The sequence below is a fragment of the Cuculus canorus genome, chromosome Z (assembly GCF_017976375.1).
Source record: "Cuculus canorus isolate bCucCan1 chromosome Z, bCucCan1.pri, whole genome shotgun sequence".
Lineage (NCBI taxonomy): Eukaryota > Metazoa > Chordata > Aves > Cuculiformes > Cuculidae > Cuculus > Cuculus canorus.
Window position 1 is genome coordinate 2,180,735 of NC_071441.1, and position 27,640 is coordinate 2,208,374.

Below are 27,640 nucleotides of genomic sequence, written 5' to 3' on the forward strand. Positions count from 1 at the left end.
CCTACATCACTACTCATTCCTACTGCCACCTTCCCAGGGGAAGCAGAAGAATCAATCAATCACAGAATCACCAGGTTGGAAAGGACCCATTGGATCATCGAGTCCAACCATTCCTAACACTCCCTAAACCATGTCCCTCAGCACTTCATCCACCCGTTCCTTAAACACCTCCAGGGAAGGCGACTCGACCCCCTCCCTGGGCAGCCTCTGCCAGTGCCCAATGACTCTTACTGTGAAGAATTTTTTTCTGATATCCAACCTGAACTTCCCCTGGCGGAGCTTCAGGCCATTCCCTCTTGTCCTGTCCCCTGTCACTGGGGAGCAGAGCCCAGCTCCCTCCTCTCCACAACCTCCTTTCAGGCAGTTGTAGAGAGTAATAAGGTCTCCCCTCAGCCTCCTCTTCTCCAGGCTAAACAACCCCAGCTCTCTCAGCCGCTCCTCGTCAGACTTGTTCTCCAGCCCCCTATTTGTAAATAGCCATACAAAGGCTTGAGAGGCACATTACCAAGAAAGTGAATGTACAAATTATGCACCATGATGGCAGCAAAAGAGCAATCCTGACGCTAAAGACTTCTGTGGTGGAGGAGTTTATTTCTTTTTTCTGTCCAGAAGGGGTGAAAAGGCACCACTGGGCAGGAACGATGCTTTCTGTGGATCAAAGCATTGGCTTTGGTGGTGCTCTGGTTTTCTCACTGCATCAAGAAGCAGCAACAGAACTTACCTACAGAAACTTCTGCAGATCTCCTCCTGAGAAAGTTTAAGGTAAATTTTACGTGAAATATATACCACTTACTGTGCTTTATGTCACAGATACATTACATAATATTATACAAAAATATAGATAATAACTCAGTAAGTACTAGGTCACTTCATCCTCCTCTCCCACTTTAATATCAGATACCATTCTCTGTTTCTAAAAGACTACATACATCCCTTCATTATTCCTTAGGATTTATTCACAGAAAAGTCATATTGTTTACAGTAAGAAAACATGACTGCACTCAAATGCTGATGGATAAAAGGTGCTCTCAAACGAGCAGAAACAATGCAAAAGGGCTGGAAAAACGACTTCTATATCGCATTGCAATTGCTATGTCAGTAGATATCCTGAGGCTCTGGGTTTCATTATATGAAAGGTAAAACAATCGAACAAAGATGACAGCAGCACAAAAAACCCAATAATTTCATTTCAGGTATAAAGGAATACTTTAATGCATTTTGTCTGAAAGAAGATGAATGCCAATTTTTAAGCACTTTATTTTCTTGGGGTTAATTTACCAGACAGGTTGTTCTGTTAGATCTGGCTCTGCATGTTTATGGAACTATATAACCCAGGAAAAATGAGCTAAAGGATGTGTAGTTTTATATAATGATCGCTCTGGATTTGAAGCTACATTCATTCATTCATTCATTCATTAAAGCAGAAACAAAATTCTTTCCCTCCACAGTCATGAGGAGGTTTTGCTTCGATTCGACACAACCTGCCATAAAAAAAACCCTTCTGTATTTTCTTCTTATAGATGCAGCTTTCCTAAGAACTTAAAGAGTTAATGAATTCTTTAGATTAAATAAACGGAAGCTATTTCTGAGCAGATCTTTCTGACTTCATCCTCTCTGTCAGGTTTCAGTATCTGTATTTCACTCAGATTTATCTCTCTGTTTAATACGAGACCCCACAGACCCCGTGTCCACAGTTATCTTTGTAAGCTGGACATCAGGCACTCTGAGCTTTTAAAGTGTCACACTTTGACTCACACATGCAAGACACACACGGAACTTCTCACGATTGATTTGACCTACACCAAAAATAGATAATGGATACTTAAAAACTGCCCTTCAGTTCCCCCCCCTCAAAAAGAAGTGAACAACCAGGAGGAGAATGGCTTTTATTTTAAAAAATTATGGGAATTATTCGCACAAATGCTAACTGGATTTATTAAAACAGGTGACTTTGTTAATTGCCATCCGCTGTAGGCTCCTTCTAAACAACTCTAACCACCGCAATGCAGCAAACCAACCCTACCACTTTCACCTTGGAAACACAGGCATGGCTACACAGAGCACACGCACATTCCCGGCAGTTAAGCCACGCTCAGCTGGGAAGTCCTAGGATCGGCAGGAATGCACTCAGTAGTAGCCGTTTCCAATCAACCTCGCTATACTGATGACTTTTTACGTGAAGTTTAACAGCAGACACGTTTTTGGAGACTGAAATGACGAGTTCCCTTCTTATGGGATCTGGTTGAGTGAATGAGAAAATGCCCTTACAGAATTTGCCTCTTGCTTGAAATTCACGTGTCCGAGACTAAAAGGTGTCGAGCGGCACTGAAAGCAGTCACGCATTAGGCTTCATGTACAGACAAGCAACTAAACACATAGCGGTCTGCTTTCAGGTCTGCTTTCAACAGAGCTGAGCAACAGAACAAAGATTTCAACCCCACAGCTTGTTTTCTTAATGTAAGCCTTTTTTATTCCTGAGACAAACCTGAAAGAACATAGGTAGCAACTGGAGTAATGGGTGTCCCTTGAGCTGCAATCGGGAAGGAGAAAGCCACAGATGCATTAAATAAGGCAAAGCACAAGAACAGAGAGAAGCGGAGCGAGAGATAGGATGGTTCCTTCTTTCTTCCTACTGCAAACACTACGCTGTGCGTGAATTAACAAGCCCTTTGTTTATCTCTGCCTTCTCCTGACTAGAAGATGGGGCAGTACAAACGTCTGCTTTCCGGAAGCAGTGTACGAGCGCTGCGCATCTGCTGTGCTCTGTCCTCCTACCCTCACACCTGTGAGGTTAGAGTTGTGGAAATCCTGGCTCTGCAGAGCCATCACACACAACGTGGTGAGAAAGACCACAGCATAACGAACACATGCATGCAACCAAGATCACAGACAGCAAAAAAACCCAAAACATTACACTGACAGTACCTAACAAAACAGAATAAAAGAAAAAAAGATAAGACGAGAGTGGGGATGAAATAGGAACCAAACAGCAAAGTGCACTGCACAAGTAAAAGCTCAGAAAACAGCCTGTCAGACATCATTTTTTTTGTGGAGTTTATCCACAACTGGTTTTAAATTCATGATTTTTGCTTCCCCTTGGGTACTGCATGTAAGTCTAATTAGGGAACACTCCCATCCAGGTGACGTGTACAGCACGCAGCGTGGGTTTGCTTTATATTCCCATCATACCACCCACCACCTACAAGGCAAAAATCACACATCTTCTCCAGTCCCTACCTTCTCCGTGGCTTGCTACTATCACACAGGTGAAAGGATAAGCTGGTTTATTATTTCACAAACAGAATATGGGACAGAGTAACTAGGAACAGAGGCTTTTTGGTAGTCCCTATTCCCCAAAAAGTGATGAAGGAAAAAATTTAACTCCTCTGACAGAAAATTAGTATCACGTTCACAACCATATGCATACCCTACAAAATTCTCTGACACGGAGCCAAGCGTGCTGTTGAGTGTTGTTGTTTACTCATTTTTAAAACTGGCCAAGGCTGTACTCGTTTGTGACACTGTCAGAAGCATACCTGACTTTATCAAGCCCAGACTGGCACCCTGCAGTCATGTCAAGACAGATTAGTTACACAATGATGCTCCACGAAACCTGTCATGAACCAGGAACTGTAATACAGCTATTTTCTTCACAACCCTCCAAACTATTTAAAATCTAGACAAGAGCTATAAGCACTCTTCTAAACATTATACTAACAGAATATTCAGGTCATATCCAAAGGTTTCCCAGTACGGCCATGCTTCTACTCAGAACACCACACTCAAACACAGCACAAAAAAACATAACTACTCAGGCAAAGCATTGTAAACACAGAATCACAGAATCACCAGGTTGGAAAGGACCCACTGGATCATCGAGTCCAACCATTCAGAAAACCAAACACAGATGAGCTCTCTGCTTCCAGGGAGATTTCAGGCTCCCTGCTATTGAGAAGGTCTTGCCACTCGCGTAAGAAGTTGTCTCCACTGACCTGATTTCCCTGATTTTTTTTTTTCCATGTCATAGACAGAAATACCTGGAAACGCATCCCAGTGTTAACACTGTACAGCTAGTAACCAATGCAAGCGACCAGAGACTGATTACTGAAATTTTCAAACAGTCGGTAAATGAACTAGAAAAGAAAGGCTGCAAAGAACAAACACTGAAGAAGAAACTGATAAAATCCTAGATAAAACAAAATAACATAAACCATACAAAAGATCTGTACGGGAACATCTTAGGACCAGTACTCTTTAATATCTTCATGAATTTCCTATATGTAGGGCTCTAGGGTGTACTCACTAAGTTCTCTGATGACACGAAACTGGGGGGAGCCGCTGGCACTCTTGAGGGCAGGGAGGCCCTGCAGGGTTATCTGGACAAATTGGAGAGCTGGGCGGTCACCAGCCACATGAACTTTGACAAGGGCAAGTGCTGGGGTTTGCACGTGCGACACAGCAACCCTGGCTGTCCACACAGACTGGGAAACAAGAGGCTGCAGAAAGGGATCTGGGAGTTCTGGTCAACAAGTACGGGCGCAGAAGATTCCACCACCGCACGTGTGCAAAACAATACGGCTGATGACATTGCACGTACACGGCTCCAGAAAGCGCAGGACAATACGGCCGATGTCCTTACGCTCGCTAGCAGAAAACCGTGGGACAGTAAGCAAGAAACTGTGAGATAGTTAAGCGGGAGGAGAAAACACCGAGATAAAAGACTCATCTGTAGCAAGTAGAGATAAGCTGAATCGCTGCAGCTTTGTGAACCTTAGAAGAGGAAAATCACTGGGGTAGCTGCTAATGAGGCAGATAAGGGTATATAAAGCCTTGCTTGTACAAAATAAAGTGATTTCGGTTTTGACCCTGAACGGAATCTGTGCCTCAATCGCTACAAACAGGAGGTTGAACACGAGCCAACAGTGTGCCCCGGCAGCCAAGAGGGCCAACCATGTCCTGGAGCGCATCAAGCACAGTATTGGCAGCTGCTCTACCCATCACCACTGCAGACCCACCCTGAATATTGTGTGCAGTTTTGAGCACTGTAGTATAAAAACAATACCAAGCTACTGGAGAGTGTCCAGAGGAGGGTCAAAAAGTTGTTGAAGGTTCTAGAGGGGAAACTGTATGAGAAGCAACTCAAGTCATTTGGTCTGTTCAGCCTGGAGGAGACTGAGGGGGAACCTCATAGCTGTTTACTGCTCTCTCACAAGCAGAAAAGGAGTTGATCTCTTCTCTCTGGTGACCAATGATAGGACCCATGGGAATGGCAGAAATATGTGCCAGGAGACTGTTAGGTTGGACACAAGGAAAAGATTCTTCACTCGGAGGGTGGTGGAGCACTGGAACAGCAACCCAGGGAATTAGTCATGGTACTAAACCTAACAATATTCAAGAAGCATTTGCACAACGCCCTCAGACACATGGTGTAAACGTTGGGGTTGTCCTATGAAAGGACAGGGGTTGGACTTGACGATTCTTGTGGGTCCCTTACAGCTCAGGTCACTCTGTGGCCCCATGATTTACAAACTCCATAGCCTACACATTTAATGCATAGTCAATGGAAATCTAAAAAATGTCTATGTAAGACACCATGTATGTCCCTAACACTTGAAAACTATACATGAAAATCCCAGCCTTATGCTTTCTGAAAAAGATACTAGAAAATGTGAAACAATATACTACTTTTAGGATTTAAATGGCTAAAATACAAGTTCATGTAGTCACACAATATTATATTAAGCCAAGCTTTGTTTATGTAATACTGGTTTTATGTTAAATTAGTTTCTTAACAAAGATGAATAACATGTCTCTATGGTACACATGTGCACGCAATTGTACCTAAAATTAAAAGATCCCACTGAATACTCGTGTTTCAAAGCTTTTTCCACCAATTCTAGTTCTGCTAGAACATGTATGTAACTCAGATAAGAACTTATAAAGTTTCTTTTGAGAAAATTACACACACACATTTTTTCCAGGACCCTGTCAAGGTTATCAAAGGTCTTCATCAACAAAGGAGAAAGTGACAACAGTCCGACCTTCAGCCTTTTGAAATCAGTGGAAAAAATTCATTGACAAAAGAGTCATGCATTTAACCTAGATCACTACGTTAGGGAAAAAAAATGCAAAGAGCTATTCACAAATACGCTCTCATGCAAACAACAGAGAAGGGAGGAAGAAAGCTGGGAGTTGGGGACGGGAGGAGTTTGTAACTCAGTTGTCACAAGAGCATCACATTTAACTAAACCAGGTATGCAAAGATACAATTCCAGTTCTTCAAAGTTATAACATCCTAGTCAGTGAAGAATACTAATATTGCACATTACGCAGGCAATGCTTCTGTAATTTCCATCCTCTCATCAGCTAACTCATATATGACTACACTGAGCACCCTTTGTTCCTTTACAAGGGGTTCAAAAACATGTTCCAGACTTTCAGGAATGGCACATAAGCTACAGCAGTTCAGCACTCCTTCAGCACACTACGCTCTTCAGTCACTGGTCTCCTGGAAAAGAGGTCTGGCATTTCAGTTACGCTGAGAGAGAGAAATATATACTATATCTATATTTTTTAATATATTATGTAGTTTTTTATATATGATATATATTTTATATATACACACAAGTGCATGTGTGCGTATAATCTATACACACACACATATATGTTAGTGCTCCACGTACCAAGAATTGCTACTGCAAACACATCTGGCCTAGAAATAAAATTAGGATATTCATTTCTCTATTTAAGATAAGGAAAAAAAATAATCTAATATAACTGAACTGCCACCATTAAGTCTAAGCTTAATTACAAAAGCGCCAACACTTTACTGTAACTGTACCCTGAGCTGCCCACCAAGCAAACTACAGAATTTGTCAGATCAAAGGAAGCAGTATTAAAGAAACATGGACACAAAATTCAACAATTTTATTAGTGACACTAAAATGTTTGGATCTGTTTTATATGAAATCTCGGTCCTTTCATATACTCAGAAAATGTATATTTTATACTTTTTTTTCCATCAGATATTTCACAGTCAAACATGGAGCTTCAATCTAATACCAATTAAAACAAATATTTCACTTTACCGACCATTGTTTGTTCTGCTTTTGTGATAACACTCTGGCAAAATGACATCACCCATTTTAAGATGTAACCTCTGGTATGAAGAGCCTATTACGAAGCACGTGGAGAACAACTCTGCACGTACTGAAAAACAGTTTTGCTAGAACTGGTAAAATGAGAAACACTGTATTTCTGTAAACTCTTTTAATGACAGTTCCTAGTATGACAACTATAGTCGCATTGATGCCCCTATCAATAAAGATGGAAGTCAATACTGGTCCCAGATATAAATCATTAAGTTTAATAAATACATAAAGCTAAAAGGTAACAGTGGAGACACTTTTGATGGCAGCATATCATCAGTGGATGTGCCTTTTTTTTTCCTATAAAGAAACAACTGCTCTAGAAAAACAACAGACAAGAAATCAATTCCTAACACTTCGCCATAAATATTTTTCAACAATTACTTCGAAAATATGGCCCTGTATATGAAGGTGAAGCAAAAAGGGGAGATTTAATGGCATTTATTAAAGTATTTATTATTCAGAGGAGTGGGAGGGAAAAAATCAGTTTACAGGTTGTTGAATGATGTATGACCTCACTTTATTGTGTAACGCTGTTTTCTTTAATTATTTATTGCTTTTACTGTTCATACACCCTGAGTTAAGTGAAACAGCACGATAAAACGCTTTTCAAGATTAACAATAAACTCATCTTTTGTAAATTGACTAAAGGTAATTAACTTCGCTTTGGAATATTGATATTTTGCTTGTGCAAGTAACATCTTGCAACGGCTTCAGAGGCAAAATATTAGCACCTTTCACGTATAAACTACACTGTTTAAAGAAGGGTTTTAAGTAGAGAAAATCCCTGACGAGGCACACGGACTTCAGTGCAGAGGCTCTAATACTCATCTTTAAAACTCCACAGCTTTGGGTAGGGTCACTCCAACTTTTAGTCACGGGGATACGGGAGTATTTGAAGGAGGTCAGCAGGCATTCGGTCCTTCTCTGCGCCACAAGCAGCTCAAAGTGGAAACTCTCAGTAGCTTCCCCCAGGGAGGCTCCTCGCTTCGAGGCAACCTGGTGGGCTGTGATCCAGGAGATGCAGCTCCCACACAGTCCTGCCCACGGCACCTTCTCAGGGCGGGGAAAGGGAGTGGCTGGGATGAGCCCTCTTCCAGCCATAGCCAGGTGGCATATGACTCCTCGGGAACCACATCCAACCCGAGTAAATTAAAGTAGACCTCAGGCTACCCAAGACAGGGCTGGGCCAAGCGAGGAGAGGAGAAGCACGCAGCTGTAATTGGGGTACAGTTCAAGGAACACATGCTTTTTTAATCAAAAACATTTTTTCTCTTTATTTTGTTGAGCCTTAATAGCTTTACAAAGGCCTTTTTAACATACCTCTGTTCTTCCCACCTCTGCAGCCACAGATACAAATATTACACTAGCAAGTCTAGGCTGGAAGAAGCATGAATGGAAGCGAGTACTACCTCTGTTGTGTCATTTCTACTTCTACTGCACCCATGACTTCGGGATGCTAAAAGAAGGGGCCAGATGACAAAAATTCAACTACAATACCAGTGCTGAGAATGAGTCTACTACTCCTCCCCAGGAAGGTAACTCAAAACAGGCGGTGCCTGAATATAACCACCTCAGCAAGCCAAGAGCCAAATCAGAGACAAACACAAACTTCTTAAGTTCTACAGAACTTCATTGAAACCGAACGCAAAGTAGAACAACACTGGAAACTACTTTTCTGCTTCTGTAATTTTGCTGCTTGAAGAGCAGTTGTCAAGAAAGGGGCTTAATACTACTTACGGATTAATAGTACTTATGGATTCAGCCTAATGTTCACTGTCAGAAGAACAACGTGACCACAAAGACACCAGAGAACTTTTCAAATATGGAAGATGAGAATTGCCTAATAAGAAGGCATTCCATATTCAGGTCCTTCAAAGCCTGACCTGAAACTTCAAGCAGCTTTGGAAGACCAAAGTTCACTCCGAGGAACTTCTGAAAGCAGAGAGCTCGTCCAGAAATCATGAGTTTTCTAAAGTCTTCCTCAAACTATGAGCTTTACCTTTGGGGAGTGAATGCATATAAACTATTAAAAACAGAAAGGGACACTGGGTGCAACAGTGTCTTGGAGATGTCAAAAAAATCAAGTCAACAAACTTACAAATTAAATCTGCAGAGAGAAATAAATCCATCTACAGCTGCAAGCATTTTTTTTAAGGGGAGAGGGGTCAGGACATTGGCAGCAACGGTGGAGAGGTTTGTTGGCTCTGCTTCTGTTTTGGGAGTTTAAGTCAACTCCTGTTCTCTGAGGTTTAATATACCCCCAGATTTTTGTCTGAACACATTTCCAGTCTTCAGGGTCTTCTCAGATCTTCTAACAAAGAACGGTATCAGAACGTATCACTGGTAGAAGGACTTATATCTGTTAAGATTGATTTTAATTAAAATATGAAGTCGCTGTTTCACATCACACTGCTTATTTCCCCTCACATCAACTGCCTCTTCTGCACTATTACCATCATCATCATCACTTACAGAGATGAGACACAAAAAGAATGCCAAAATAGTGTAGTTCCCTGTGGTAGGGATTGTAAGAAATACTTCTACTAGTCCCTAACACCCAAAACTTAAATTCAGAATAACAAAACAGGAAGAAAAAAGGGAAATATAATTTCCCCCTTCCCTAAGTGCAATGTCTTGAAGTCCATATCATCCCAAGGAGGTTAGACTGCTAGAAGCAAGAGCTGCACTCTGCTTATTTACATACCATCTCAAAACTTTGGCCAGCAGACCAATCTTACCAGTTTTCAGTCTCCTCATCATCTTCTTCAGAAGACTGCTTCGTATCACATCTTCTGGATTTCTGCTGGATCCCTGCCTGGCTCAGTTTAAAGCTGCTCTGGAACAGGCAACATTCTGCCAACCAAAGAGCTCCAGGGACAGCCAACATGAAACACACAGATAATGATATGCATTTGGAAAGTGTGTTGTGGTTTGGACCAGGGGAGGTAGAAGGAGAAGCTGCCAAAGCTTTGGCAGAGTCATGAGGTTAAGTCCTCTCTGCGTGGAGACTCTCAGAAAAACACAGCAGAACAATTATGGATGAAATTCCTGCTCAAAGTTTTTTGCTTTTGTACCACTGACAGCACAAATTTTATGCTGTCACCTACTTGCTGGAAACTTCTGTCACTTACCAGGCTAGGAAAAAGCAAACAAAAAAAAAAAAAAAGGTGAGGGGAGGCAGAAGATTGTTTAGATCAATTTAGTCTTCTCTCCTTATTATTCAGGAAGGAAATAATAGAACAAGAACTACTCAAGAAAGACAAAAGAGAACTGCAAAGCAGGACGTCAGTGAGGACACAGTGCAGAAACAGTTGGCGAATGGCAGTTTTGTAGGGGCGCACGAAAACATTGAGCAGGAAAAAAATAGCTAAGGTAAAGCAAACCAGTCCTGGTATTTCCCCTAGATACATGAATATGAGATAATAGAGAAAGACATGTGCATACAACCTAATGCCCCATATATGCATAACCTCTCTCATATTGACTGCCAGACAATTGCCTGAGTGCCTCTCCCTGATGGAGGTCAAAGCTTCCAGCATTTCCTAACATCAAGTCCCCTAACATATTATAGCAAAGCATGTTAAAAAAGGTTAAGGAGCAAATGTACTCTATACACAGATCCACTGAAGCTAGAAAAAAAATGAAAGTAGCTTAACTGAAAACAAGAGTGGCCCTGGCTAGATGTCAGGGAAAGCTTTCTGACTAAAAGAGTAACAAAGGACTGCAGCAGAGCTACTGTGAGGCTCCTTTAGTTGAGATTTTCAAAACCAGGTCAGACCAAAAGAACCCGTAAAGAATGAAACACATATTCATGCCCTCATCTAATGTAATTCACTATAAATTGACTATTTAGCCTCTTCATCTAATTCCTTCTACCCCTATCGCTCCACAGAAGCAATCATAGCCACTGAGAACTGGTGACTTTACCGTCAAGGAAAAAGAAAACCATAACACTTCCTTTTATTCTGAACTTCATCACAGAAATATGCAGGCTTACTGGTTTTAGAAGTCAGCAGGGTTCGTGCTTTTGAGTTCCTTTCTGCAACCATGACAACAGAAAGTTTAAATTATTTTAAATAAGAAGAGAGCAATTCTGAGAATTTGCATTGACAAAAACGCCGAAGTGAAATCCACTATAGGAACCAGACTGTAGCATAGCAGATTTGATGCCTTCCATAGAAATTAGAGACCATTGAATATGCCTACATAAACTGAACCACCACTACCATAATACGTGCAGTTCTTAGCCAACAGCAAATGAAGAGTAATGCAACTAAATCCCCTTATTGCAATCTAAACTAAACTGAATTACTAAATATTTGCTATTCATGTGTGTGGATAGCTACCACAGCTGAACAGTTATCAGCCTGATCATGCTTCTAAACCTTTTGATAGAAACTTGTGAAAATCAGCAGAGCCCACAAATACTGCATGCAAGTAAAAGATTTAGATAATGTAGTCCCACTGGAGACCTTAACTGTAAATAAGGAAACACATCTACCTGATTCACAACCTTCAGCTCTATGTGACTATGTAAATGGCTCTGTGACAGTCAGATCTCCCTTTTGAAATACAATTTTAATATATCCATAAGTGAAGAACAGAAGTATTGCTTAGAGGCAAACATTTCTTTGTGTCTGCAGCAGCTGCTCCTTAGAACTATTAAATTCTCATTTAATTATCTGGGATCATTTGTTTCTTAAAAATACAGACATAACAGCATAAAGTCCTCTATCTTTTCTTTCTAGCATCGAGTAAGAAAATGCCAACTCATAAGTTGCTAAGACGCTGCTTCCCAGTTTCAGCTCCTGGGCGTAGACCTCACATACCAGGCATCAGAAAGGCACTTCAGTGTAACTGATACTGTTGTACTGACATTTTCTCTGTAACTGGTAACCCAGGCCTTGAAACAGCTTCTCAGAATTACTTGACTGCCAAGCACAATCTTTAGAGAGAACTTTTGAAAGGCTCTTATGCAAGCACCTGAATACTTTTGAAAACAAGTATCAGGCCTGTGTCCTTTGTGTACAATTCCACTCCTGCCTGTTTCATATGCATGTGAATTTTTCTAGCCTTGATTCATGATTGCTTAAATGACATTCGAGATAATCTAACAAAGGGCAGTATCATTATTTTCCTCCTGTAGTAGAGTGTGTGTGAGCTGACTAAAGCCCAACCACTGGTTCAGCTTGTTTGGGTTTAATCAAGTGTCATTAGAGGATAAAACTCCCAGTGGAATCAAGAGCCCAAAACGAGAAGAAATCTTCGTTCAAAATAAAAAAAAATCCTTTTAAGCAGATCCAACCTCCCACCTAAATGAAGTAGATAAAGAAAGAAAAAAATCACAAAAATAATCTGATCCCCCAGGGTTCAAACAAGCCTGTTATTTCATCAAAATATTATTATGCTCCAATCATTAGCATGCATAGATAGATAGATAGGTAGATACATACATACATACATTTCAAGGTGCTTTAACCTTCTCTAATATATTCCTTCTCCCACAAGTGAGTAGCCTACCACAATGATAACGAGCACTATCATAATATGTAGCCAAGCAGACTACATGGGGATTGTTATTTTTTTCCCCTCTTGAAAGCACATCCAGTTAGCCAGAAAAACAATTTTTGGATGCAGAGAAAACCTTGAGGTTTGGAGGTCTGATGGGCTGACAGGGATGATGGATTGATCAAATGGATTTGAGAGACTGTGGGCTCTGTGTTTTGATAAGGTCAGTGCTTGTCGTGGAATTACCTGCCAGACCTTTGGCAGACAAGCTACCTTTGCAGCTTTATGTTAGAGATGCTTAAAGTCTTTTGGCTTGCCTGGAAACCTTCCCCAATTCGCACTGCTCCTGGAACCACAGTGTGCCTCCCTCCCAGCCCGCCCCGGGCAAGGGCGGTGAGGTGCTAATGCTACCCTGTTATCTTTCTCCCTTAAGGAAAGGTTAAGCTAGATAAGTATAAAATCATTTTTATCAGTATAAAGGATTTCCTTGCTGTTTTACCTATATATTTCTTTTGCAATAAAAACAGAACACGCTTAACCAAAATCGTGACAGCCATGCAATAACTGGATACGTCTCAGTCCAGACCTACCCGTAACATGCACTTATAATTTGGGGAGACGCCTGGCGCAATTTACTCACAGCAGAACTCTGCAAATTTGTACTACCAGAGCAATAACTCCAAACTAATTGGTTATTCTACTGCCTAGAGAAAATATTCCCTGAACTGACAACTTGTGCTCTTTTCTCCTCCATCCTAAACCTCTCCACTCCCACACTTGTCAATTTTCTCACTCACAAATTTGCTGCAGCCCTACACCGAGATTCTCTGGGGCAGAGCCTGCGTTTGCGTTGGCTGTTTGCGGAGCGCTTTGATGTTTTATCTGCGCGCTCGAGCGCTAAAACGAGGTATTGCTCTACAAAAAAATCCAGCTCCGAGTTTATGCAGGAGGAACAGCCGTACACTTAAAAAAAATAACCTAAATCAACATGTGTCATGAATGCTGGAGCATGAACTAACAAGAGTCAAAGGCATTATTTAATTAAATGGTCAGTCCTTTCTTCCAGACTGAAAATGGGTAGTGCGCGCGACAGAGTGCGAGGCTTCCTTTGTGTATCCTCGAAACAATCACTGCTACAATTTCCTTTAAACTGTTTTTCTGGTTCCCTCCTCCTGCTTCAGACTAAGAAGAATTATGCTTTTCCTTGCACTATGATTTTTTTTTTTTTCCTTTTTGCAGGCCTGCACTGAATAGAAAACGCCTTTATCAGGCCAGTCAGGTTTCCCGTTCCCCTGTAACCACTCCTAACTGACTCCGAAATGCAAGCACATTTGTATGCACGGCGAACTTCATAGCAAATACCTGCTTCTTAAAGGCACTGTACACTCTGCTAGCTCCTGTAATTTACTGCTTGAGTAAATTCTTTCACATCAGTTTTTGTACACAGAGAAATCAATGTTCCAAATTCAATTACACTACTTTTCTATGGTTCAAGTGATTTTTTCTTATTCTACATCCCTTCCGTATGCAAGAAAAGGACTATGAAACACAGCAAACTTAACAAACTACATAATAAGCCTGTTAGATGTCCTTCTTCTTACAGACAATAACGCTAAGGCCATCTGCTCCATGTGGTGAGATATATGTAGAAAAAAATGCATATTAGGATAAAGAACCTTAATCCATTGAAGGCAAAGGCAGAAGAAACTCCACCAACTTCAAGAGAATTATAATGATCCACTGGTGGATTACATACCAAGACACACAGTGTGTTGTTTCCTTCTGACATTTTATGGATTCCTCTCCCCAAACTTCTTCTTCCAAAAGAAGAAGACTCCTCTGATTTCTGTATAGACATGCACACAATATCAAAAAAAAACCCAAACCCTATTATTTTTCTGCCCATCCATGCTGACTTTCGTTCATCCGTTCCCAAAGCAGCAGCATAAACATCATAAACAAACATGGTTTGCATTGTAGTTTGTCTTTAAACAAAGTCTTCAGGAGGCAGTTTGCAAAACCTGCTTCTATAGCAGTATTTGTTCAGGAAAGTGGGAGAAAAATGAGAAAACATATCTAAGATCACAGAACAAAGATTCAGACAGGAAAGCAACAAACACAGCTCATATGCTCTAAACAGTCAGACCCAAGATCTGAACGCTGATCGGTGGCCAAGGATGACTAAGAAAAGATGTAAGTTTTATTAAAAAGGTAGAAAGTTTATACAATTCTTTTGTGTGAACAACATCCAAAATCCTTGTACAAGAACCTAAATCATTTTACTTTCAGAGTCATCATTTACTAATTGCACCTGCTTGCAGATAAATTGGGTCCAGTTTGGCTCCTCTTGAAGTCGGTGCCAATTCAGACCAAAACACCTATTATCTTCATTGTGATTGAAACCAATTCCATGATTTCAAGTATTCCCAAACCAAGGAAAGGCTTTGGTAACTCACTATTCCTTTCACAAGAAAAAGAAATGTTACTGCCAAATCACTGCCTGAGGAAGAGAATTGCCTTTGCTGAAACAGCTCAAGGAGACGGGAGGAACAGCTGAAGGAATCACAAGGCAAAGAACATTTTCTTCATAGTAAGAAAATTACCTATCTGGAGCCTCGGGAGAGCAGAGAATGCCTCCTGTTTTTTGGGGAAAGACAGTTTGTAGCGGTGATTTTAAAGGCACTATAGTTTGTCAAGCCTTAATTCAGAAGAACAAAAGACCAGTCAAAATAATCCAGAATAAGGGTGGCACCTTTGAAGGACACCAAACGCTTTTGTTTCCAAGTACGACCCCATGACTTTAGGGTTTGCTGTGTTACAGGCGAACATACAGTTGAAAAGAGAACGTAAGTGCTCAGCCAACTTAAATGTTATACACTAAAAGAAAAGGCTTATGGGCACATGTCCCAGCTGAGGGATTTTTAGAGAGAAAAAAAAAGAACAGGGAGAAGAATATGGCTGAAGAATTTCACATGACTTCAAAACAGAGGCAAAATATTTGATCTTTTGAACTTCAGGGCTTTATTTCATCCTGAAAAAATATTAAAAAAAGTTCCTCCCCTACCCAGAGCAGCCAATGCAAATTAAACCTAGAAGCTGAGGGCGAGTCAGGACATTCACACACATCTTCAAAAGGTTCCACCACAAAGTCTCGCGGCTTTCTTCCCTTCTTTCACAGAGGAAACAGTGATAGGAGAAAAGGGGTTTTGCAAGTGTAACCATCCTGTCTATTTGCATCTCTCCTTCATTTGCCCAGGGCCTTTTTCTCCTGATCACCACTACTGAACTTAGGCTACATTTCTCCAATGTCCCCTTCTAAGAAGTCCTAATTTCCTCCAAAGAGAGATCCAGGCACGGTTGTAAGGATCATTTGCTGCATGGCTCACAGTATAAATAGCTTGGTTTCAGTCGTTCCAGCCAGCCTTCAACATTACCCATCAGTGCATGTGCCTTCAAAGCACCTCGATACGTATCACTCATCCCTTACAGTCACGCTATGACAATCAGAATTATGACAGTCTGAGACTCGGCTTCCTTTCATTCTGGCACATTGAATAAACAAACCAACCATGCAGACAAAAGATTGTTTGTCAGCATCAAGCAGACTTCAAAGGATCCCCAAAAGGGGAGGTCTGGGCTGTGTGCAATGCAGCATAGACGTGGCCAGCTGCATCACTTAACCCGGAATGCAAAGGGCTCCTTGCACACCCTCATACTGAAGGACTTGAGGGTCATTGAGAAGCTCGACATGAGCCGGCAACATGCACTCACAGGCTCAAAACCAACCGTGTCCTCGTCTGCATCCAAAGCAGTGTGGCCAGCAGGGCGACGGAGGGGATCCTGCCCCTCTGTTCCTCTCTTGGGAGACCCCATCTGGAATACTGTGTCCAGTTCTGGAATCCTGATCATAAGAAGGAGACGGAGCTATTGGAATTGGTCCAGAGGAGGCTGATTGGAGAGCTGGAGCACCTTCCCTACGAGGACAGGCTGAGAGAGTTGGGGTTGTTCAGGCTGGAGAAGAGAAGGCTCAGAGGAGACCTTATAGTGACCTTCCAGTACCTGAAGGGGCTACAGGAGAGCTGGGGAGGGGCTGTGCACAAAGGCTTGTGGGGACACGACAAGGGGGAACGGGGATAAACTGGAGAGGGGCAGATTTAGACTGGACATAAGGAGGAATTTCTTCACGATAAAGGTGGGGAGGCCCTGGCTCAGTTTTCCCAGGGAAGCTGTGGCTGCCCCATCCCTGGAGGTGTTCCAGGCCAGGTTGGATGGGCCTTGGGCAGCCCCTGATCCAGAGGAAGGTGTCCCTGCCCGTGGCAGGGGGTTGGAACTGGATGGGCTTTGAGGTCCCTTCCAACCCAAACTATTCTATGATTCTATGATTCCATGATTCTATGATATCAGACAGAGCTGCAGAAATCTTGCAGGGAGCAAGAATCATCAGCATGAACAAAAACTGAGAAAGTAGCAGCAGATGCCCACATATAGACGTGGAAAATCTGCTTTCATAATAAACGGCGCACCAAAATTCAGAGCTCACATCTTTTCAGAAGGGATATCTAACTATGTGCTTCAAGTTGAATGTCAGTGCTGAACTCACTCCCCATTACTCACCTGTGCTCTTCCTCAATTTTTTTAATCCTGAACAGCTATTTTCACCAATTTCTTGGCATTAAAAAAACCAATGTATTTTCCCTGGTGGTTCTGAATACAGCCCCTTATAAAATACCCTTGTTCTGGTATTTTGGGGGGGGAAAAAAGAACAAAATCCCACTGCATTCCTTCTAGCCACCATTCATGCACCAAATAAGAAAGAAGTCAGTCCCAATTTTTTTCACAGTGTGACACTGAGAATCTGAATAAAATCAATGAACCAAAAAGAGAACTCTAATTTTTTTATATCTGATTTATTTAAAAGATTAATAATTAACTAAGTATTCAATATTTAATAAATAAGAAGTGGACATTGCTATAGACAGAAAATATTTTTGGTGACACTACAAATAACCTCTTATCAGACACAAATGAGACATTACAGGAAATATATAGTATGTGGAAAATCAGAACTCGGTCCAGTGTTTTTTTATTGGGACTATCTTCCTTCTGGCTCAACCCTGCAAGATACTCAACTGCCTTTAGTTCTGCAAACTGTTAGCGCATTTGCTTATATACTTTAGTAGCCATGCCAAATTTTACCACTAATTACATAGGGCAACTGCCATTTTCTGTCTTCCAAATTCTTTTCCTGCAATTGAGATATAAAGATCCTCCTTTTCCATTACTAAAAGGCATTCTGTGTCGCATAGCCAAAGAATTTTATCCCTCAGCGCGCTTAGTTCTCATTTTACTGCGAACACAGGAAAGATAATAATGTGCTGAGCCACTTATTATCAAACTGGCTCACTCAACCACATACCAATTTTACCCACATACCCAAAACTTCAAGAGCTACAGGGAAGACAGAGTGTCTTCTTGTCTGGCTGATAGAGAGCAATTTGTAACCCTGCAAAGTTTAAAAGGCAAATACTAACTAATAAACAAGTATACGAACCATAAAAAAGCACAGCCTGCTTTTTCCTTGGCATTGATAACTATCCCTGATGGTAACGACTTTACTGTATATTTTTACTGTAAGTCAAAGGAGCAGCTGAATTCCCCAGAATATAAAGGATTCCTCTTATTAAACGTAACTAAAACCAACACCCAACAGGAGGGAGAGTAAAGCCTTTGACACAGTTTCTCACAGCATTCTGCTTCAGAAACTGTCAGCCTCTGGCCTGGACAGGCGCTCACTCTCCTGAGTTGAAAACTAGTTGGATGGCCCAGAGAGTGGTGGTCAATGGAGTTAACTCCAGCTGGAGGCCAGTCACAAGTGGGGTTCCTCAGGGCTCAGTACTGGGTCCAGCTCTGTTCAATGTCTTTATCAATGACCTGGATGAAGGCATTGAGTGCACCCTCAGCAAGTTTGCAGATGACACCAAGCTGGGAGGAAGTGTCGATCTGCTGGAGGGTAGGGAGGCTCTGCAAAGGGATCTGAACAGGCTGGACTGCTGGGCCGAGACCAATGGCATGAGGTTTAACAAGGCCAAATGCCGGGTCCTGCACTTGGGGCACAACAACCCTATGCAGCGCTACAGACTGGGGGAAGAGTGGCTGGAGAGCTGCACGGAGGAGAAGGACCTGGGGGTAATGGTTGACAACTGACTGAACATGAGCCAGCAGTGGCCCAGGGGGCCAAGAAGGCCAACGGCATCTTGGCTTGGATCAGAAATGGGGTCACCAGCAGGTCCAGGGAGGGGATTCTCCCTCTGTACTCGGCACTGGTGAGACCGCACCTCGAATACTGTGTTCAGTTCTGGACCCCTCACCACAAGAAGGATGTTGAGGCTCTGGAGTGTGTCCAGAGAAGAGCAACGAAGCTGCTGAGGGGCTGGAGAACAAGTCTGACGAGGAGCGGCTGAGAGAGCTGGGGTTGTTTAGCCTGGAGAAGAGGAGGCTGAGGGGAGACCTTATTACTCTCTACAACTGCCTGAAAGGAGGTTGTGGAGAGGAGGGAGCTGGGCTCTTCTCCCCAGTGACAGGGGACAGGACAAGAGGGAATGGCCTGAAGCTCCGTCAGGGGAGGTTCAGGTTGGATATCAGAAAAAAATTCTTCACAGGAAGAGTCATTGGGCACTGGAACAGCTGCTCAGGGAGGGGGTGGAGTCGCCTTCCCTGGAGGTGTTTAAGGAACGGGTGGATGAGGTGCTGAGGGACATGGTTTAGGGAGTGTTAGGAATGGTTGGACTCCATGATCCAATGGGTCCTTTCCAACCTGGTGATTCTGTGATTCTGTGAGAGCTCGGCACTTGTATGCACTTCCCTCATGTCACACCTAGACAGATTAAAAAGATTCACGGGGAGAAATAAGAAAGAAAGGGTTTGTTTAAATGGAATCCTTACAAACCTCTGAGATTTCGAACAACTAAGCTTTAGGAGAACACTTTTGGTACTGTAGGTTAGTGATGCATTCAGCTCCCAAAAGATTTCCACGAAGAATGATCAAAAAAATCTCTATTCAGTATTTTAAATTTTAGGTTTTATTTCAATAATGATCCATCAATTCAAAGAAACTACTCCGGTGTCTTTTTTCCAGCTGTGGAAAGGTACTACTAGAATTACATTACAGAAAAGAACTCTTCCCTTGTTGTCACAGCATTTATTTTCCTCTGACTCATATTCTCAGCTGTTTCTGCCTCTTCATTTCTAACCTCCACATTATTACTGTTTTTCTTTTACTTTCCTCAAATAAAGAAAGCAAATGCACTGCCTCTGTGACTACTGCTGCCTCTGTTCCCTTATACACCTCGGACTGGAGCATCCTGACCCATCCTCTCACAGGTAAGGACCTGCCTCCCAAAGAGTCACCAAGCACAGTCTACTTCTGATCAGTGAGACAACAGCCAAAACAAGATACAGTGTGTTTGCAGCGATACTGAAATTTTAGCTTTAAAAAAAAAATATCAATATTTATGGTCGCAAACCAAGCAATACCGCCTTCTATTAGAGATAAAAAGGCACGTTTCCCACTTTGCAAAATGGTCTGGTTCCCCCTCTTAATGCCACAGAAAGCCAAAGGAGCAGAGCTCTCGTTTTGCCATATTTCTATTGGTTTTTCACTTCTAAATAATAGCATGGGTTGACCCCAAGCATGTCCTTTTGACCTTATTGCCTCCAGCATTCAACCGTCCCCAACACAGAATGCAAAGGGAAGAAGCGGGAACGAAAGCACAATCAATACATAAATTACAATCTTCATTGTATCTAAATATGTAATGAAAACGCAGTCTGCAAAATTCTACTCAGATATCGAAATATGACTGTTCACTTGCAAAGACCTCACTTTTTAATAAAATGCAGATAATATAGCTGCTCTGTCATTATAGAAACAAAACCCTCTTGAGGAAAATAAGAGTCTAAATCAAAAAAACCAAACTGACAAGAGTGAACAAAGGAGAATGCACTAAAATTCTCCCATCTTTCTACCAAAAACACGGATATTAGTGATGCAACATGACCAATATATAACTTATCATTTTCTCATGCGTGTTCAATACTACTTTGACAACCTCAATCTAGATGGCAATACTATCTTGGATATTTTACAGCGTGAAATGACATAAAACTACAGCTTCTTAATGAAATTATTTTTGTGAAGCACTTTCCATATTATTCTCTTCAAAAATTTCCCTCATATCACACGGTAATTTTTAGAATTTTTTTTTTCTTGAGGGGAGGAGCTGCAATTCCATAGCTGAATTTTAGTTGAGGGCTTTAATAAACTAAAATAAATAAAATATCAACATATGGTATTTACCTATGCCAAATAATCTAATATAAGAAATCTTAATCCAAGCTACAGAAATCCAAAAGCGTTTAATAAAAAGTCCACCTCATACAGCTCACATTTGCCCTGGTTATATTAAGAAATTATTGCTCATTCAAACCAGCAAAACAGACCCCTCTGACAATATTATTGGTCAAACCTCAGGTTGACTAAAAGGTAACTTCATTTAAAAGCTAATGGATTTCCTTCTTGCTGTCACGCTGGTTTCATTAATTTACTTAGGTGCACGTAGGGAAAATAAAGCATCTCAGTGTTCATTTATTTTATGGTTATTCCCTAAGGTATTCAAAATCGCTGGTCTCATCTGTAAAGACACTGGTGGAGTTAGTAATATGTTTCAAATATGTGACAGTAATTTTGAGGAATAGTTAGCAGCGAGGTTTGGGAGCCCTTTTGTCCCTCTTATTCTTCTTTATCTAGAATTGTGCGCTACTTAAGTCCATTTTTAGAGAAATGAAATAATGCACAATTCCACACGCACCGTCTTGCACTCAGTGTGTGCTCAGACGGCTGTTTTATACACATAACAGAAATTTGAGAAAGAATAGCATCTTCCTAATGTGGAAGAGGCATATTGCTGCTGTTGCTTTTGCTACAAACCATGCTTGGATGTGTTGCACCTATGACATTGAAGAAAACATACTCGTTTACGCTTACATTGACAATACTATCTGTTTATTTTCCCTGCTGCTGTGCAAATTATGCACACTTAAAGGAAAACTGTTAAGAAAAACAGTTTCTTATAAAGAAAAGAAATTTTGAGGTCGCAAACAAGACTTCAAACGGTATCAGTTTTTCTAAATACTGTTTTTCAGTGTTTAAAAAAAAAGAAAAGAAAAGCTGAATTTCAGCTGGATTTCAAGATTTACTTTCAACCGATTCACTTTTTATTAACTAATCATTTCAAATTAATATTCTGAGTATATAGAAGAATCTGTCTTGAAAGTATTTGTTAATCAATATCAAGCAGGGCAGGGGGAAAAATATGATTTAAGATGTGTGGCTCTGGTATTACAGGTTAGTAATTACCGCAGGTGGTAAGCAAATTAGTATAGGTAGAAAGCAACAGCAATCTACCATTAAAAAGACATTCAGGATTGCTGAAACAGTGTACCTGCACAATTAAGAAAACTTCTCACAGAAATACACTTCCCTTTTAAAAAAAAATGTAGAAGCATAAAACAAAAACATCACAAAGAATACATTCCAAATTCACAACAATTAACTTTTAATGCTACCTCTCAAGTCGAATAATTAACAAAATGCAAGATCTTTCCATTCACAGGGCTGTATTTCTTGCTGACACGCACATTCATTGAGCATTTTCACCAGGGGAAAAAAAAATAGGAGCCTACCATTCCCATAGTGACTCCTTCAAGTCCTTAGAGCTAAACTGGCTTGAGCCAAAAATGCACTCCACATTTTCTGTATATCCTAAACTTTGAAAGCATGAAGTCTGGAGCATTTTTAATTGCTCAGATTCATTAAAAAACCCAACAAGCTTCAACAGGAAGCAAAAGGAAAAGAAGAATAACGCCAGAATAATCCACAGAAAACTTTCTAAGAACTGTTATGTCTACCTATTTCTATATCTCAAACTAAATCATATTGTCAGCTATTCTGTAAGTTTCATTACAACATGTATCACGTTCTGATGAGCCCATATCAAGTCTTTTAACACGGTTCCTAACCTCCGTCACTAACCTCAGTCACTTACCACCTCAGGTATTTTCGTGCATGTGGTTTTTTGTGTATTTTTTTTAAACCACCTTGCGACGTTGAAGCCAATTTTATGTTGTTTGAACTCATTTTGTTCAATACCCAGTGAGACAGCATGAATAAAAATCTGACTGCTTACTGCCCAGCCAACAACCACATGCTTTCTTTGGAAAAAAGAGTACTTTACACAGAGATTCAACCTGAAAGTGTAACTTACAAATCATGAAGTGCGTCTCTGTACGGAGAGTCTCCTGTGGCAGCCCAAGGCACCCTTGTATAGCACAGAAGTACAAATTAACACTTTCAACACAACGTCTAGGTGATACGGTGGCCAGAATATCACTGTGATGATGGTAATCCCTAATAAAATGATGCTACAGAACATACACTGTAAACAGAGTGTTCCAGGGAGAATTAGTACATCTATACTCTTCATCACTTCTCTTACAGTGAAACTTGCTGATGGCCCATCCCGCACGTCGAATAAAATAGGACTTCAGACCACACAAAAATAGTGCTCAGAGAGGAATTTCAAGGAACACTTCAAAAGTGCAGTGACCAGATGGCTTAGGACTAATTAGAGAGCCCATTCACCGAAGAAGTAGCTCATATTTTTCTGAAGAACTTTATTCCAAGAAAAGAGATACAAACATAAAAGAGAGTTTTATATTAATTATATTAATATTATGTTTCATAATATTTTTAACTTCTTTGGGGAAGCGAAAACAAACATTTGCCTTAAATAATGTTTTCAAGAAATATAAGTGAAAAACTATGGGTAAAATTATATCGTTAAATAGTCCTGTTAGGTACACATTACGGAATGAACATTCTTTCTGAAAGTGCTTATCACAAATAGGCTTCCGAACAGTATTTTCTAAGGGCAGACAGAAGTTTCCTCGACGTCCAATTACAAGTCTATGCAATAAGGCACACCACTCTCCCTCTGCGAGGACAACTGCTCCAATTCTTAACAGAGTTAAAATATGTAATGTCCACAACCCATCAGTCAAGTTCACATCAAAACACTATCAACATGTCTTGCACCTTCAACAAATAAGCTAAACCTACTTAGAAGTTAGTACAGACCATTAAAATGCCTAAACTAGTCTTTAATCTACATGAAGGTGAGTCAAAGTAACAGTCCTGGGAAAGTGTTTTTCAGTTAACAGCTGATTGTTGTCATTTTTATAGCACAAGTCTGCTAAAAAAAAAACCATTTCTTAATGCGCAGAAGAGGAAAATCTGCCCCAATCGTACCTTGAGTAGACAACCTGTACCAGAACCGCTTTGGGCTAACAAATGCCATTGCTTTATTATCTCAAAACATGTACTCTCCAAAATAGCTCTTACTGTTAGCGTACTATGGGGAAACATAAAAAGGGAGACTCCAAGATATTTGATGCTCTGTCCTGATTTTCAGCCTCCCATAAACCTGAGGGCTTCCATATCTTCACACAACAGTGCTCTGACCTTAAGCCACCAAGACGTAAAGGGAGAACAGCAAGACAGCAAGAAAGCAGAAACAAACTATGAAAAGAAAAAGTCACTCTCAGCAACTGCAATGAGGAGATGATCACAAACCGCTCCGGACAGCGTGGCTGACGACAGGCTGGTCAGCTGCCTCCAGCCTAAAGGGCGTTGAACTTCATCCTGGCTCTAATGCTGACCGGCTGCATGACCTTGGAAAAGTCACTCCACTTCTTCGCACCTCAGTTTACCCCTTTGGAACCAAAATAAATCCAATTCTGTCCTTTTTCTAACACGCTCTTTGAAATTCACAGAGACAAGTAACTTTAAATGGGACCTGAAGTCAGTCTTGTGCCACCTCTGCTCATAGGTTTGATCTAAAGTACAACTTAAAGCCCAAAGTTAAGTACCAAGAATGTGTTAATAAAAACAATAATTAAAAAATTGTGATATTTTGCTGCATACAGTCGCTGTCAAGCAAAGTAAGCCAGAAATTGCAAACTAAGCAACCCATCTTCAAAACTCTGCATCAGTTCAGAAACAACTATCTAATTTATGCCTTTATTTCAGCTTTGCTGAAGAAACAAATTTGCCTAAGACTCCTCCAGCCACAGAGCTCCATCTCCCACCGATGCAAACGGGACCGAATCTACGAATATCGAGTAAGTACATACCAGTAAGTAAATAGCTATTAAGTTGTGAGCTTAATTTCTAGCAGAGATGTATCTGCTTGAGGGGGAAAGAAGGGAACGAAGCTGCTTCTGTAACCACTTTAAATCTGCTCTTCTAATATAGTATTTAAGATTTGCAAAACAGTACTGAAACCGTAAGTTTCATGCGTAGCTGTGAACCCAACTAAACGTGTGAAGGCAAAAGAGAGGTCACATCCAGAACCTGAAGTTCTAAGAAAACCTTTGTGTTAAAATATGTAAGAACATTCGTAATCTATATCTCAGTGCTAAAGCTGAAATTCTACGAAAACAAATAGGAAAGCCTGCATTTTTAGATCTGTACGTGCTAACAACAGAGTGAAAACACGCCAAATGACAGAACATCACATCAGTTTTACGAAGGTATAATCATATAACTTCGGTGGGAACCTGTAGAATAAAACCAACCCTTGGCAATTTAAAACTGGCGTCAACCAGGACTCGGTTGAAAGAACCAGTTCTGCCCTCCTCCAGCTGTAGAGCAGATGAGGGCAGCGCTCAAGGAAAACCAGTGGTTACCCTTCAGCCAGACAGGCGCTGCCGTTCACACGCAGCTGCACAAACACTTCTGCGAGGGAGAACACAATGGTGGGAACCACAAGCTAGGAAGAGCTATGCAGCTCCGCTCCCTACGTTTTCAAAAGTTCGTGGAACTTCAGCACTGGGGTGTGGTTTCACATTATAGAAATTTAATCTTAAGGGGAAAAAAAAAAAAAGGCTGCTACAGAAGGGGAGGTTTTCCTTTCCCTAAAGTTCCCTGCAGTGCCTACAACAAGATGTTAATAAACTACTGCTTCTCGATCAGATCCACACACCTTTCCGGCTGACTTTATGGCTGCTCCACGGTTCGGTTCAAGACAGAGAAGGGTTGAAATTTTCATCACCGTGCTCCATTCAGATCGCACTAAGAATAGCAGGAAGCCACACCCTTATCCTAAACGAGTTCGTTTCCAACACTGCAAGTCACACATTCTTAAAAAGAAGTCACATCTTCAGACCCTTTCTTTCCCATGGGACGTTAATTTTTATTAAACGCTGCACGTACCCATCACCTTTCAGGATTGGGATTCATGAAAATAATCACGCATGCACAACACCCACCCCCACCACTGCACGTACAAAGGCAAGTTTCTCAGAAGAGTCTAAACTGAGCATCCGAAGACCCTATGTAGGTACCAAACTTCAGCATCTCTGTGATCCGTTCACTCCTCTGCGTTAAGCTCAGCCTTACGAGCCTTTAGGCAGGTGTCAAGCAAAGCTTGACAATTCCTAACACATGTAGAGCTCACCGTGACACAGATTATGGGTAAAATTATATCGTTAAATTCAGAATATCTCTCCCTCCCTTTGGGTTTTCCTTTCTAACTTTAATCATAAAAGCTGAAACATACTGGCCAATAGATTTTTACACTTTGAATGTCTTAGATAAAACAGATTAGCCCTTTCCAAGAATAAATTTTAGAGGAATTGATTTTTTTTCCCGTTTCTTTTTTTTTTTTTTTCTGATCCGACACTGAAACCCCGTTCCTACGTTGCCAATGAACTCACATCCCCGGCTTTCAAACAAGGGCTTCAAGTGTCCGAGAGATGCCATTTGCTGTCATCAGGCTTAACCAAACACGACCAAGTTGAGGGCCTTTAGAAGAATCTCGGTTTTCACATGCTCTGTCGGGGCTCATTAGCTATTGGCAGACGGACACCGGGAACAAGAGTTCACCCGCGCCTGCAGAAGAGCTTTTTTTCCCACCGAACGGGCTCCCGGGATGGAGCGGGGGCTCTACCCCCGCCGGGAGCCGCTCCCGGGATGGAGAGATGGAGGGAGCGGGCGGTGACACATCCCACGTTCGCTTTGATCCTCGGTAGCGCTTCCAGCGCGATGCTCAACCCCGCGAGGGTCCGCACCTGCTTATCTGCATATCTACGGGGGCGCATCCCCCGCAACGCATCGCGCAACGTCAGCGATGTCATTCTGTCGCCTCCCGCGGGATCCCCAAACCCCCCCTTCGCCGCGCGTCCCCCACCTTGATGCCCTGCTGCTGGCTGGTCAGGGTCAGCTTCGACTCGTCCAGGAGTAAAACTTCGCAGTAAAATTCCTCCGGGACGGCGCAGAAACAGCCCATCCCGGCTGCGGGAAGCGGGGGGGAAAAGCCCGAGCTGGGGGCGCCGATCGCAGCCGGGGCCGCGGCGAGCCCCGCTCCGCACCCCGCGGCGCCCGCAGGCTGCTACGGAGCAGCGCCCACCGCCGCGGGGCCGGCCCTGCCCGGCGCGCGCATCCCCGGGAACCGCGGGGGCCGGGCGCTCCCTGCGGGAAAACCGGGGGAAAAAAAGGAAAAAAAAAAAAAAAAGAAAAGAAAAGAAAAAAAGGCAGGGAAAAAAACCCCACAGAGAATTAAAAAGAAAGGAAAAGGAAAAGAAATAAAAATAAAAAAGAAAATAGGGGGAAAAAAGGAAAAAAGAAAAAAAAGAGAAAAAAGGGAAAAAGAAAAAAGGCAGACAAAAAAGAGAGAATTAAAAAGAAAAAAAGGAAAAGAAAAAATAAAAAGAAAATAGAAGAAAATAGGAAAAAAAGGAAAAAAGAGAAAAAAGAAAAAGGGCAGGAAAAAACCAGAGAGAATTAAAAAGGAAAAAAGGAAAAGGAAAAAATAAAAAAGAAAAGGAAAAAGAGAAAAGGAAAAAAAAAAGAGAAAAAAAGGATA

At 41.6% G+C, this 27,640-nt stretch overlaps 1 protein-coding gene across 2 annotated transcripts in view; it reads right to left on the bottom strand.

Annotated features, from left to right (window-relative positions):
* EPB41L4A (erythrocyte membrane protein band 4.1 like 4A) overlaps positions 1-27,206 on the bottom strand; it is a 138,544-nt gene extending 111,338 nt beyond the window's left edge. For both annotated transcript variants that reach the window (XM_054054143.1, XM_054054145.1), the window contains exon 1: positions 26,966-27,206. In XM_054054143.1, coding sequence (XP_053910118.1) covers positions 26,966-27,064 — 99 coding nt within the window. In that variant the 5' untranslated portion in view covers positions 27,065-27,206. The remainder of the gene's footprint in view (positions 1-26,965) is intronic.
* Between the last annotated feature and the right edge of the window lie 434 nt (positions 27,207-27,640).